Source organism: Cricetulus griseus (genome assembly GCF_003668045.3).
Source record: "Cricetulus griseus strain 17A/GY chromosome 1 unlocalized genomic scaffold, alternate assembly CriGri-PICRH-1.0 chr1_0, whole genome shotgun sequence".
Classification (NCBI taxonomy): domain Eukaryota; kingdom Metazoa; phylum Chordata; class Mammalia; order Rodentia; family Cricetidae; genus Cricetulus; species Cricetulus griseus.
Window position 1 is genome coordinate 59,560,968 of NW_023276806.1, and position 15,484 is coordinate 59,576,451.

At 45.8% G+C, this 15,484-nt stretch overlaps 1 protein-coding gene across 1 annotated transcript; it reads left to right on the forward strand.

Moving 5' to 3' along the window:
* The first annotated feature begins 10,916 nt into the window (after positions 1-10,916).
* Positions 10,917-12,233, forward strand: Gja8 (gap junction protein alpha 8). The gene has a single exon (XM_035450533.1). The coding sequence runs from the start codon at positions 10,917-10,919 to the stop codon at positions 12,231-12,233; it is 1,317 nt and encodes a 438-aa protein (XP_035306424.1).
* Positions 12,234-15,484: the final 3,251 nt, after the last annotated feature.

Below are 15,484 nucleotides of genomic sequence, written 5' to 3' on the forward strand. Positions count from 1 at the left end.
GTCTTGGGAAGGGCTTGTAATCAAGGTTTCCACCCTGGGTTTCTAATTCCTCGAGATCTAGGGTAGATCTCGGGGGGTTATCACAGATGAAACTGCAGATATAGTGACCACGCTTTAAGACCCGCTGACCTGAACAACAAAGTGACATGGCCTCTTTCTTTACCTCTCCCTGAAACTTTGATCTAGTATTCTCTCTACACACCCCCAAGCACTAGGGATTCTGACCAGAGGCCAGCTACTGTCGCCTGAGCCAACTCTGTCCCAGGTGGTGATGGGGCAGTTAAGAGAACCCAAGATTTTGAGTCTGGGATAATTCTGCGAGCCAGACCCATCTCTGGCCTGGGTCCTGCATGGGTTACGTGCTCAGCACAAGGACAGGAAGTGTGTCCCCCTTCTGTCTAAGCAGATTGGAAAAGATAACTTTGTTAGCAGAAGGCTGGGCTGAGGGGTCGTGTTCTATAGAATTGGCATGGTCTGCTCTCATGCATGAACTGCTCTGTTCAATAGAGGGCCTGCCTTGTCCTGACAACTGTCTGGGCTGGAAATCCTCTCTAGAGTGAGAGTGCCCCCCTACTCCCCCTCCAGCCCTCCCTGTGTCCCCCAGGGCATGGGAGCCCTTGAATTTCAGCCAAATGGTCTGATAATGAAGAATCTAGCTTAGGAACAAATAAGCCAGGGAAGAAGGACTCAGAGGCAAAGCTCGAAGCCTGGTCCTCTCCAGGAGGCACAACCTAGAAAAAGCAAGCATTGAGCCCCATGCTGGTGAAGCAAAGAACCTTTGATCTCTCCAAGAGGTGCCCTGACCTTCTTCCTAGCAATGGCAAGGATAGCAGTTAACATTTATCAAGTGATACCTGGCCAGTACTGGGCTCAGTTTTACACATTGTTTTATTTAATCGCTGCAACTGTAAGGTTAGTCCTGTTCCCTTGGGGTTCAAAAGGGAAGTCTCTTCAAGATCAGGCAGCTGCCTGGTGCCGGGATGAGACCACTCACTGCGAATCTTCACATCCACCAGTTTGCTGTTCAGGTTTCTGTAAAATGACAGGCAGGTCTAGGGTTCAGCACCCAAAGGGTTTTCTATGTGTGAGCCCTCTTTGCACACTCCATGTACTAGAGGCATCACACCAGGAACCATGCTGGCATCCCCGGCAAAGTGGCTGCTTAACAAAATCCATGGTGGAAAGGAATGGGCCTGTCACATGTTGGATGTGGTGGAGTATCTCATTTCTTGATGACGGCAGGCTTTGGAACATACACCAGTAAGAAACTGTACACGGATTTAAAAAAAAATCAAGGAATTTAAAAATTACACTTCTCAATGGTTTTGCCCTTGCCACTCACTCTGTCTCAGCCACTCCAGGCTTTTTGTGGGGTGGAGCCTTCACCCTGGATTGCCCATGCCCTCATGGACCCAAATCTTACACTGTCAATGACATCTATCTGAGCACTACCCTCCCCTACCAGCCCTCCCAATCCCACTCAACTCAAGGGTGAGTCCTCAATAGACACTGAGTATCCAGGCCCTGCTCACTAAGTCTCTAAGAAATATTCAAGAAAGTGATCCAATTTGCACACAGCCCTCTGTGGTATTTCTCGGCTTCTTGCCTCCTTGCACACAGCCGAATCTGAGAACTTGTTCATCTTCCATTCCCAGTCTCCAGCAGGATGGACTGAGGGTGGTTCTCGGGCCCCTACATCTTTGTGCTATCTGCTTCTGCCGAAAGAGCTCTGTAACTTAAGTGACTCTAGCCTACATGTAGGGACACCAGAACCACAGAGAGAACATAGGCTCAGCCTGTATCCCAGTATTCTTCCCAGTCCAAACCTTGGTTCCCTTATCTGAAAAATGAGGGGATTGAAGTTGGTAATGTCCTCCTGACTTTCCCATCTCTGAATTCTCCCCATAGGAGTGGGACAGGCATGATCTCAGCCAAGATGGACTTGGGAACAAAACAAGTCTGAGCACAGGACAGCAAACATGACCAACAGGGGGCAAGTGGATCCCCCCTGTACCCAAAGCCACAGAGGTGGTAAGAAAAGAGACGCTGGGAGGAGCTGAATGACTCTACCAACCACTAGACAGCCAGGCTCACAGCTTCAAACTCCATGGTCTTTCTACACATATCTGCCTCGGTGCTTCCAAAAGCAGAAGGCCAGCGGATTACCCAAGATGCCATGGTCTAATAATCTAGATGGTTTCAGAATTTAAAGTTGAAATTTGCCTTTAAATTTAGATTATGCCTGGTGGTTTTTGAGATTTAGTAATGCAATAGGGTGCCAAGTGTGGTTTAATCCCAGCACTCAGGGGACAGAAACAACTGGACAAATCCCTGTTTGCTAGAAGACCACCTGGTCTTCCTATCGAGCTGCTCTCAGCCATCCAGGACTACACAGTGAGACTGCATCTCCAAAGAAAACAAAACCAAAGCAATGCAGCCTCCGTGAGAAGACTTTTCATTTCCCACAGAATGAACTACAAGATCAATTCTGACTCCTGGCAGACATAGACACGTCTTCTTCTCAGAAAGGCTAAGGTGAGCCTCACTTCCCATCTCTCTCCAAACTTTTGTCTGGAAGGTATGAGATTGGTGCTAATATTTTCAAGGGCTTGTTTGCTGCAAATAAAACCAGCAACAAAAATCAATTATCAGGAGAGGTGGTACACGACTATCATCATACTACATGGGGTTGCTGAGGCTGAAGGCTCTGAAGTTCCAGAGCAGCCTAGGCTACAGGGCAAGCAAGAACTCATCTCAAAAACAAACAGAATGGGAAAAACAATCAATTAACTTGGCCTTGTTAGTAGAGTGTTCTTCTGTGTCAACCAAGTACATAAGCAAAGAAAGTACTAAATTAGAAAGCTAAGCAGACATAGTGACTTTAGTCCTAGCACTCAGGAGTGGGAGGCAGGAGGACTGCCATTAGTTGGAGGCCAGCCTGGGCTACATAATGGGTTCCAGGCAACCTGGGCTACAGAAGAGACCTTTCTTAAAGAAAATGAATGGGAGGGGAGGGCAAGGGAGGGCAGGGGAGAGCAGGGGATAGGAGGGACGGGAAGGGAGGGGAGTGCAGGGGAGGGGAGGGAAATGGAGGGGAGGGGAGGAAGTTTGGAGAGAGAAAGGAGGAAAGGAAAATATGTCCCAAACCTATGAGACTATGATCCGAGAGCTATTTGTCATCCTGCCCATCTGTGCTCAAACACATCCTCTACAAATGTCCTCACAAAGTGGCACTTGATACCACCCACCACATTAGCCAAGGTCATATGGTCACCCCTAGATGGGTGGGTCATTTTTGACAACAATCACTATAGGTTCTGGAATTTCTTAAAGAAAGCAAAACTTCATGAGTGAACATGTGAGCCAACCTTCTCAAAAGGGTGATGTTCCCCTCCCTCTTCTGGCTCCTCACCTCATTGACACCGAGGGAACAGTCTTGACCACCCACTGTCAATGGAAGGGTTCCCTGGAAGGCATTGTCCAAGTGCATGTGGGCCCTCACTCAACACTTGGGAGCTCAGAAGTGTGACGTAGAGAAGGTTGTGGGTAAGTGAACATTTTAATTCAGTGGAACCTGAGATCACACGGGTGGGTAACGCTCTCCTTCGCACCACACCACTGAAATGAGATATGTCCCTGGCCACTGAAAATAGAAGGAATGAAGAGAGTAGGTGGAGGTGGTGAGCATGCACTCAGCTTTTAGGGAGTCTGTTTTACCCTTAATGTGAATTTAACTGAGGAATCGTGCCTTGTTAGTTCCTGAAAGAATCCAAATACCAACTATTTTTGCCCTATTATTTCCATGAGTAAGTTGGTAGAATAAAATATCCCAAATCCCAGCTACTTGGAAGGTGAAGGCAGGAGGACTGCACATTTGAGACCAGCCTGCACCATTGAGTTAAACTGTGTCTCCAAAAACACAAAACCCTGAGACAGCTCAGTGGTTAAGAGCACCTACTGCTCTTGCAGAGGCCTCAAAATGTATTCCCAGTATCCATGGCAGGAAGCTCACAACCACCTGTAACTACAGCTCCAGGGGCTCCTGAACCCTCTTCTGAACTCCATGAGCACCTTCTCTCTCTCTCTCTCTCTCTCTCTCTCTCTCTCTCTCTCTCTTTCACAGACACACACACACACACACACATGCATTTTATATACACATAATTAAAAAGAAAATAAATTGTTTTAAATCTTTCATTGGGAAACATGGTCAAAACAGTCACTTTTACAGCTGTATGATAGTCAGTCCCGGACAATGAAAGGGATGTGGGTCTCAGACAGCACATGTCCATGCCTTCTAAGGTGACTTCCCAGTGTCATTCTTTATGGGGCCACAATGAGACTCCAAGACCATCTTGGTGAGCAAAGCATCAACCATCATTCACAGAAAGCGTTTAACTTTGCGTAATGCCTGCACTCACATGTAACTGTAGGTGATGAGGTGAGAAATAACACAAAATTAGCAAATGATACCCAAGCCCTTTAGAGTTCAAAGCTTACTTTTTTATTCATTAAATTTGTTTTGAGATAATTATACACATGTACACAACACATACTGACCGCTCTAACCCTACCTCCCCACCAACTTCTCCCATGCCCCTCCTCCCAACAAAGCTCTCCCTCGTATTCATGGCTATTCCTTTTGTTCTGTGACCCACTGAGATGAACCAAGGCTGTCTGTATAGCCATGAGTTTGGTGCTATCTGTTGGAGCCTGGTAGGCTCAGCAGAGGGTACACAACAGAGAGAATAGTTCCTTCTCTCTCAGAACCTATCAATAGCCAATAGATCAGAGGTAAAGGGTGGGACCTCATTAGCCCCTCCCTCTTCCTTGACTGACAGTTGATAGGGACAGTCTTGTGTGGGCCCAGTGCAGGTAGATACAGTTGTTGACAGTTTAATAATGACAACAGTTGCATTAAGTCTAAAGAAGGGCGATTTACAGCCCTTAGCCCATCTCCTGGTTCCACATACTTCTCTTTTTCGATGTTCCCTGAGCCCTAGAGGGAATGGAGTATCTATCTTGTTTAGGCTGGGTCCACAACTGTTGCTTATTCTCAGCATCTTGGGAATCCCTGGGTCTCTTGCATTCACCAATATTCTTTGCAGGAAGAGGCTTCTCTGGGATCAGCTTTGTCTATGAGTAGAAGCATAGATATTTAGAAGGCGGTTTGCTTTGTCAATTTAGTTAACTATCAGTAATAAGTTCCCCACTGAGCCCATTCTATATGGAGAGATACCTTGCCCAGCCTAGACACAGAGGTGTGGGGGTGGAGAGGTACCTTGGTCCTGCCTCAACTAGATGATGGAACAGATTTAGTAGACTTCCTATGGGAGGCCTTACATGTTCCAGGGAGCAGATGGGAGCAGGGGGCAGTGGAAGGGGTGGGAGAGAAGGGGGGAGGGGGAACTGGGATTGGAATATAAAAAAATAAATTAATTTTAAAAGAGAGAGAGAGAGAGAGAGAGAGAGAGAGAGAGAGAGAGAAAGCTCCCCACTGGAGCTAGTAGTCTCCCTAGATCTCAGTTGTTAGCTCGGCTTAAAGTACCAGGAATGGATTGTTCCCCACTACACAACACTCCAATTAGAAGGCATTTGGTTACCCCCTGCACCATCAAGCCACCTTTGTACAGGTGAAGCAGGCCTATTTTGCCCAGAAAGCTGAACTTTTGTTTCAGAGGGTTCAGAGCTTGGCAAGACCAGTGGTGCCCTTTCTCCTGCAGCCTCCTGCTCAGCCCCCACTGTGATCTGATTGCTAGCCAACATGGAGGGAATTCTAGCACAGTGAGTTCCTCCCTGTTGTCTCTCTCCCCTCCAACCAACGTGTGTGGTGTCTTGGGTGGTGTGATTTAGCCTCTAGTTCTGGTGGGCAGCGTGAGGAATGACAAGAGCCTGTGTTGCTTTGGGAACTTCTGGTGCTTTCTTTGACTCACCAAGGTGTGTGTCTCACACTTGGGACTGAGAACTGTGCTCAGCACCCCACTATTTCCAGTAACAGCGTCATCAGGGAGGCTGCATAGTCACAAGACCAAACCCCGAGGGAGGATGAAATGCCATCCTTTGCAAGGAACCAGCCGCTCTCATTTAGTCGGACTTGAAGCAGAAGGTAGCACACGGGTCCCTTCTTACTCTCCCTATATCACTAAGAGTCTCCAAGATGATAGTAGCTTCAAGGGCTGGGAAACCGAAGATTTCCTGTCGTGGAGGACACATCTGTAGCTAAGAGAAACGTTTGGAGCCTGCAGAAGCCCCAGCTAAGCTTTCCCACGTCAGCTTTCCTCCACCCTCCTCCCCCCGGGGTGCCCAGCACAGCTCTCCCATTCTCTCACTCCTATTGTTCCCCAAACATCCCTCCCTTCATAAAAGCTGTCTGGCTGGGAGCTTAAAATATTGCTGGACAGTAAAACCTACCCATCAGGACTGATCCAGTCATATATGCTCAGTCGTGCAGCACATTAGGGGCGGGGTAGAGAAGTAGGAGGTGGGCTTTTAGGTGGCAAAGGAAAGACACCAAAGTTGCCATTTTACTGCTGAGCACCAAGAGAGAAAGACCGCACCTGTTTCTCCGTGGGACCCTACTCATACTGGCAAGTTTTCCTTGGGTGGCGTTACAATGTAACCTTCCCTTCGCTTCTTTTCTAGCCTGATCAGGACAGTACATAGTTTTCTCCAAAACGAAGAAAGTTGCCACCAAGTTCTATTTCTGGGCTGAGATGGCCGCGCTTGGACCATCTGGGAGTTCAAGGGTTTACAGAGGTTGGGAAGTGCCTGGATGTGTTGGGTGTGGATAGAGATGTTCAAACTCCAACTCTTGACGTCTTAAGGTCTTTTCATTTTCAGAAAGAATGAACGCGCCTCCAGGAATCCAGAGGGATGTAAACAATTGGTCCAGTTACCAATGCATTTTTTTTCCGATTTTTTTCACTCACAGCTCTGAGATGGAAGGGCAAGTCTCAATGGTTGAGTGCTGTGAGTGGAGGGGGAGCCACCTGCTCAGGGTACGAAAGGTTAAAGCAGTAAGGTTAAAGCAGTTCACGCAGCACTAGAATGAGTCTGGCTAGAGGTCCTAAAACTCTTCCTGGGAAGGGTTCTGTCGTCTGTTGATGAGAGTTGCTGCCTAGTGGCCCTACATACAAAGATGGAGGCACACTTACTCCCACTGGTAGCCAGAGTGGTGTGTGCCCCGCTGATGCTTTGGGAAACTTGTAAGCATGGGTGTTTATGTGGTTCTGTGGCTCTCCAAACCCACGATAAGGCCGCACGACCCTAGAAACTCCCTTGAGGGTCGGAGTGGGGAAGACTGGGGCTCACTCACATCTGAGCTCTGCTGCTCTCCCCAGCTGTGGGCCACTTTAGGAGACTCATTTAACCCTTCATCTTGTCCCTCCCTCGTCACAGTGTCAACAATTCTTTATTTTCTGAGTCTCAAACTGTAGATCTGTCCATTTTAGCTCAGGGCAAAATGTTGACAGCCTGTGACCAAAAAAAAAAGCGACTGTAATGAAGGAAACAATGAGGTGACTTTCACACCAAGCTAAAAGTGTTCAATTTAAAGACTTGACATTTATTCTAAAACTGTGTCCACTTTAGGTTTTGTGGTCTTAAAGCCTGCCCCACCTTTAATCAAGTGAGGGTGAAATCAGACTATGACACTATTTAGTGATCTGAAACATTGCTTATTTTTAAAATAAGGGGTTGGCAGCTGTGTGCTATTTTATTGTGCTTATTGTATTTAGTAACCTGAAATCTCAATATAAGAGCCATTTGCTTAGCTCATAGCTTGTCATGAGGACTGACCGGGGACACATCAATGTACGTCACTGTTAGGAAGAGGTGAGCATCTGACATAAGTTGCTGTTTCAGTTATCACCCTTACCCACAGTGCTTGAGTGGGAAGTAGCCAGGAAAATATGGAGGTCCTGGGACTGAGGTTTGAAAAAACCTATTAGTTTCATTTACATATGTACTAGATTGGTTCACTCCATTTTCACAAGCAAAATACAGCAGAGAGGACAACAGAGGCGAATGGCTCTTTTGGTCCCACTTTCTCCATGCTCCAGCTGGCTACTGTGATTTTACTTCTTTAAACACCACTGTGCATGCAAGTAAGACCAGGGCTGGGGTGTAACTCAGTCATACAGTACTTGCCTGGCATGTTTAGTCCAATCTTTATCCATGGAGGGGAATAAAAGACAACAATTCAAACACAAAAATTTAAGGAGGGGTGGGGGGGTGACGAGAGAAATGGCTCTGTGGTTAGGAGCACCTGCCGCCCTTCCAGAGGACCTGGTTTGAATTCCTAGCATGCATTTGGCAGCTCAAATCATGTGTAGTTCCAATCCCAGGGGATCTGATGACCCTTTCCAGACCTTGCAGGCACCAGAAGCACATACATGCAGGAAAAACAGTGCACACATTAAATAAACATTATTTTTTTCTTTTTCAAATAATTTATTTAAATTTAAAAGGAGAAAGGCGGCAAGAGAGTTTAGTAAGTCAAAGGTTGACTCCTGCCACCAAGCCTGATGACCAAAGTATGATCCCAGAAACCAGAAACCCAAATAGAAGAAGAGAACTGACTCCCAAAATTGTTGTTTGACCTCTACACACACACACACACACACACACACACACACACACACACACACACAGTCTAAAACATATTGTAATAACCCAAACACTTCCCCCAGCATCTTAAAACCTCTCCTGGGTGGCAAAAGTAACCTGTTTCACTGCTATGCTAATAGAAAGGTTTTGTTCTAAGTTACAGTTGCCTGTAACTTGGCACAAAACTCTTGAATAGACATAAGGAAAATTTTTTCAAAATTCAAAACAATCCTAATGTAGCAGGCAGGACACAGCTTTGCTCTGGCTTTCATTTAGAAATCATTGACATAATTGTTAGGAAGGTCTTGAGCCATGACCGTGTAACACTGTGTGTTAAGAGTCACTGGTTTACCCATTTATAGCCTGATGTTTCAGAAAACAAGTACCATCCACCCCAGTTTATGAGAAGGCTTATTTCCCTTTGTTTTTGGCTCAGGGTAGCTAGTTTGGATTATCTTGCTTTTTTTTCCTGGTATTTGCATTTCCTTAAAAGTTCTCTTTTTTATTTTAAATTTTATAAATATTGATTATTATTTACTGTGAGTTCTTACTCTAATTACCACTACATAGAAGACTGGAAGTCCCTGAATTTTGATGATAATTGTCTTTTGGGGAGCTGAGAGTTTCAGATCTTAAAATCATCACCCTCAGCCCCATCCTCTGGCACCCACACTTTGAAGTGCTTTGTTCTATGCTGTGATGGATCATGGAAGGCGAAAAAGTGATTCGCCTTCTGAGGCGAATGTTCTATTCTGAGATAGTAAGATTAAGTACACAGTAATAATAAGCTATCAGATTAGAATACATTAAAGCTAAAGTTTTGTCTTACAAGAGAAAATAGATATAACTATTTGATAAGAAACCCACCTCCCTGGGTCTGTCCCAGGTGTGGGCTTGATGCTTAGATGGATTACCCAACTGTGATGTTTCTCATTTATTTATGGATGGTGGCCAGCAGAAACCCAGAGAAAGGTCCTCCAACAGGAGCTATTGCCTTGATCTAAGGGCAGGCATGAGTGAGTTCTACAGCTCCAGAGATGTTCAGCTTGGAGGGACAACTGACCTAAAGTAATGTGACGGGTTTTATTTGCTTTGTTTACATTACAGTCCTGAATGAGTGGCACCATTTGTACACACCCTCCCTGTCATTTCAGCCCCTGCTACACTAGAGAAATTATATATCATTGTGTTTAATAATCTTTTCCCTACAGATTAAACATCTGTATTTAAACAACCACCTGTAACTAACTCTGCAGCCTATTTGTTTTGTAAAACATTGAACACGTCCTAGCAGACTTCTGTAACACAGCTCCCCCTGAAAGCACTCTCTGCTCTTGGGATCTAAAGGGTTGATAATAAAAATATACTGTCCTCAATTTGTAAAACTATTAAGAGGGGTTTCCAGCTCTCAACCTCAAGAAAGGAAAGCATAAATTAGGACTATAGAAATCGGAGAAATGTGTAACCCACGTTTCAGGCAGTATTTCTTAATGGTTGGAAAATCAAACCTTAGGGATCAGGTACCAAACTGCAAGTGTTTTGCTGTCTGATCTAAGGCCATCTGTTTAGCCTCTAAAGCTCCTGTTTTCTCATATCTTGAAAGCAAGTTGTTTTTTTAAAAAATCAAATAAAGTCCTATGTGCTGGGTTGTGCGTGTGTAGGCATTGGCTATGCAGCAGTAAATGCAAGAGGCACACCCCTATCACCTGAGCAAGAGCTTAAAGTCTAACCAGATTGAGATAAAAGAAATAATGCAACATCAAAGTTATGTCCATAAGAAATGTTCGATAAATATTCATTCCCTTCCATTTCTTTTCATATATGTGATCATTACATATTCCAAAAGAGCCCAAAGCAAGGTGGCTACTTACAATTTAATTCACATAAGAATATTATTAGGAGCCCAGGAACTCATAGTATAGGGGATTGTTTTCAGTATTACAATTCATGAATCTCCCATCAACGTGTGGTCTTGATTTAAATCTATGTAACCATAGCTTCCTACTTCTGGTCCATATTCAAGGAGTTACACAGACACTGATTCATGGATCCTTTCAGACAGTTTGTGAGGTGAATGAGAACAGATAGTATTAGTAACACTATTTTATAGATTAGCATTAAGCCCACTTCAAGGTCCCTTTCGTCCCTTAGCACTAGTCCACACAGACAAGGCACTCCATAGAGATATTTACCCCATGACTGCTCCATCAGTTCGGAAAGGAGCACACTCCAAGAGCTGGGAAAGAGGTCACCTCGGGGTTGTACTACAGCCACTTAGGTTTTGCCTTCTGCTTCCTAGGTGGTGAGCAATGGGTGACTGGAGTTTCCTGGGAAACATCTTGGAGGAGGTGAATGAGCACTCCACCGTCATTGGCAGAGTTTGGCTCACAGTCCTTTTCATTTTCCGCATCCTCATCCTTGGCACCGCGGCCGAGTTTGTGTGGGGTGATGAGCAGTCTGATTTCGTATGCAACACCCAGCAGCCAGGTTGCGAGAATGTCTGCTACGATGAGGCCTTTCCCATCTCTCACATCCGCCTCTGGGTTCTGCAGATCATCTTCGTCTCCACTCCATCGCTGATGTATGTGGGGCACGCGGTGCATCACGTTCGCATGGAAGAGAAGCGAAAGGACCGCGAAGCTGAGGAGCTGTGTCAGCAGTCCCGCAGCAACGGGGGTGAGAGGGTACCAATTGCCCCGGACCAGGCTAGCATCAGGAAGAGCAGCAGCAGTAGCAAAGGCACCAAAAAGTTCCGGCTGGAGGGCACGTTGCTAAGGACCTATGTCTGCCACATCATCTTCAAGACCCTCTTTGAGGTTGGCTTCATCGTGGGCCACTACTTTCTGTATGGTTTCCGCATCCTGCCCCTCTATCGCTGCAGCCGGTGGCCCTGCCCCAATGTGGTGGACTGCTTTGTGTCCCGGCCTACTGAGAAAACCATCTTCATCCTGTTCATGTTGTCCGTAGCTTTTGTGTCCCTCTTCCTCAACATCATGGAGATGAGCCACCTGGGCATGAAGGGAATCCGGTCTGCCTTCAAGAGGCCTGTCGAGCAACCATTGGGGGAGATCCCGGAGAAGTCTCTCCATTCCATTGCGGTTTCGTCCATCCAGAAGGCCAAGGGCTACCAGCTCCTGGAAGAGGAGAAGATCGTGTCCCACTACTTTCCTTTGACTGAGGTCGGGATGGTGGAGACCAGCCCACTCTCAGCCAAGCCTTTCAGTCAGTTTGAGGAGAAGATCGGCACAGGACCGCTGGCAGATATGTCACGGGGTTACCAAGAAACCCTGCCTTCTTATGCTCAGGTGGGGGCCCAGGAAGTGGAGGGGGATGCGCAGCCTGTCGAGGAGGCTGTGGAAATGGGAGAGAAGAAGATTGAAGCAGAGAAGGTGACCCCAGAAGAGCAGGAGACGGTTGTTGTGCCAGATGGGGAGAAAGTAGAGACCCCTGGAGTCGGGAAGGATGGCGAGAAAGAAGAGCTGCAAGCTGAAAAGGTAGCCAAGCAAGGTCTGTCCGCCGAAAAGGCGCCTTCACTCTGCCCAGAGCTGACAACCGACGACAACAGGCCCCTGAGCAGGCTGAGCAAAGCCAGCAGCAGGGCCAGGTCAGATGATCTCACCATATGAGGTGGTGCAGAAGAAAGGCACCCCACCTCCAGCTAATACAGACCGAGATAAAACCAGCTGGTACCAATATACTTGGAGCCTTCTGTGTCACCCCCACCCCTAGTTGGATAGATGCTGTCCTAGAACAGTGCATGCTGTACAACTAGGAGACTGTCTTTCCCTTGTGTATGGGCTACCAAGGTAAACCCGCTGTCCTAGTGAAGTTCCCAGTCTCCTATGCCTGCCCTGGGGGGGCTTTGCTCTCCTCCTTCTCCACGGCAAACCATCAGGTCAGAACTGTGGTTACCTCATAACCATTTACTAGTCTTGTCTCAAGCTCACTGACTCAGTCAGACTCTGAACCCAGCATTTCCCTAGCAGAAGCCACTGATCCTACATGAATGATCTCAAACTCAAAAGCCTACAGCATCCAGGCAGGTGACTTAAATAGCTTAAGTGACCCAACTGTAATAGGATGACAAATGATATGTGAAAGGTGGACAGCAGGTGCAATAGCTGGCCACTTCCAGGCAAGAGTTTCCTTGATACCTGGACATCTGTTTTGTTTTTTGTTTGTTGTTGTTCTAGTTTTTTTTTTTTAGTTTAGTTTTGTTTTAAGAGAAGCCAGAAATTCAAAATATAATTTAAATTTTAGCAACTTAATGTTAAATACAATATGTGGACCAAATGCAATGTATCCAAATTTAACCTGTGGGGTATCAATTTACAATATCAGTTTAAATTAATGAGCCCAGATTTGCTAAGGAATTTGCCTGACTTTTTTTTTTATGGTCTTGGCATATTTTTGTAGCTTCCCAACCTCATTTTACCAATTTGAAAGATCTCAAGTTGTCAGTCCAGGAGATACCCAGAGTTCTTGCTGACCGTTCTGTTGGGTCACTGTGCCCCCAGGTTTAAAGCTGTTTTGTCTTTGTGTCAGCAAGAATTCTGCCCTGAGCACAGTAAGAGAGCGAGTGAGCTATCAAACCTCTCCCTGTGAAATGAAAAGGCTTTAGACTTTCAAGCCCGGTTGCAGTTTTCTTCCCTGAAGCAACAAAAATCCTTTTTAAAAAATTCTCCTCTTCCAACATCCGTATTCAGCCTAAAATCTGCATCTCCTTTTTACCAGAGCTGGGAACAGAATCAGTTCCAAGCTGGAGGATGTCTGCCCACAGGCCTTTCCTGAGGGAGGCAGCGCTCAAGTCTTGTTCAGGCAAAATGAGTACCAAAAGCTATCTGTGGGGAACTGACAGGGGAAGAAAGTATCTTAATCTATTACCTACAAACTGGATGCTCAGTCAGTATCCAGTCCACATTGTATCCCTAGGGACACAGAGGCTAAAGGGGAATCATGCCCTATAAGCCTTCAACCAACCCACCTCAAATACTGAGTCCAATCAGGGAAAAATATAAGGTACACATGCATATTTCATACAGGGAACAATTTTACTCAATTGATTTCCAGAATAGATGAATGATAGATAGATAGATAGATAGATAGATAGATAGATACAGATAGATGACAGATTAGCTAGATAGATGATATTTAGATAGATAGATTGATAGATAGATAATGAAGATAAGTAATGGTGACCTTAACTCCTACCTATCTGATTCTTTTAAAGAGAAGGCAGAAATTCATGATAATGGGCTTCACATCCCACCCAGGACAGCCATGAATGCAGCACAACACAAAATCATAAGCTTACTGTCTTTGTTTGGGCTACTATTGCTTTGATGAAACACCATGACCAAAAAGCAAGTTAGGAAGGAAAGGGTTTATTTGGCTTGCACTTCTGTATTGCTGTTCATCGCTGAAGGAAGTCAGGACAGGAACTCAAACAGGGCAGGAACCTAGAGGCAGAAGCCGAAGCAGAGGCCATGGAGGATGCTGCTTACTGACTTGCTCAACCTGCTTTCTTATAGAACCCAGGACCACCAGCCCAGGGATGGCACCACTCACAATGGGTTGGACCCTCCCCCATTAATCATTAATCAAGCAAATGCCCCACAGGTTTGCCTATAGCCCAATGTTTGGACAGCATTTTCTTAATTAATGTTCCTTCCTCTCAAATGACTTTAGCTGGTGTCAAGTTGACATAAAACTACCCAGAACACTTAGTTAAAACATTATACGATTTTTGTAATTTTATTTTTTGTGCTTCAAGCACATGATTCTCTAGGGTGAACTTTGTAGGTGATGGAATCACAATGTCGAGAGGCTGGACATGCCTGAACACTGACTGCATCACGAGCTAAGGATGGGTAGGAAGTGGAGAAACTAAGTCAGCAGTGCAGAGACCTGGACATTGCACCAAGATACCAAAAAACCAGCCAACCAAACAAACAAAAACCAAAAAAATGCCCTTAGATTGGCCCTACTTCCTGCCAGCACCATCTCAAAGTGGGAAAGTCCTCTTGCGATCCTCTGGATACCACCCTCATTTTAACATATTTATTCTGGATTAAGCCTCGGAAAACTATCCCTCCCTATGAAAGTTAATGTTCTCATTGCCTGGTGCCACATCCTAAGCCAAAGCAGTTTCAAAAATAATTCACAGAAGGTTTGTTTTCTTTTTAATATAAGTATGCCTAGTAAATCCGTGTTTAAAATGAGGAAGGTAACTATGTATTTATCTAAAAACCCAAAGTAACAGACTTTCAATGGAGGAATGCATCGGGGATGAACAGTTGAACAGAAGGAAGCTTTTATGTTCTCAACATGTGACTTTCTGGTTCTTACTGAAATCTTCCCCCTGCCAGGTAGTAACAGTCCAGCACAAACCTTGTCGTGCACAGTGAGAACAGTAGCAAAACTCCCAAGCCTGAGACTCCAGAGTGTTCTCAGCCCTCATTGGCTGCCTGATTACCCCTGCGGTTGTGCTTACAGTTCAAAAAGAACCTTCTTTCTTGATCAATACCAGGGGTGTGATGGGTGGGGTGGGGTGGGTGTATCTCTGCTAGGACCTGATACATGATGGGTGTGGCTCAGTGGTAGAGTGCTTGCCTGGCAAGTGTAAGGCCCTGAGTTCAATCCCCAGCACCCCAACTAAGACCAAATTTTAAAAAGAATAAAGAAAAAGCTAAATCCTGTTTTAAGGCGACATTGCCAGGGCTGCTGGGAGCCAGTTGCAGAGCTGTGGGGAGGGTTGTTGGGCTCCTTGTCTTGGCTGCATGTGGGTGTGAATGGGGCATTCCCTCAGATGAAGTGGTGTCTCGCTTCACTGCCCACACTTGCTTGGGCCCCCACATCGTTGGACACTCCCCTTTTG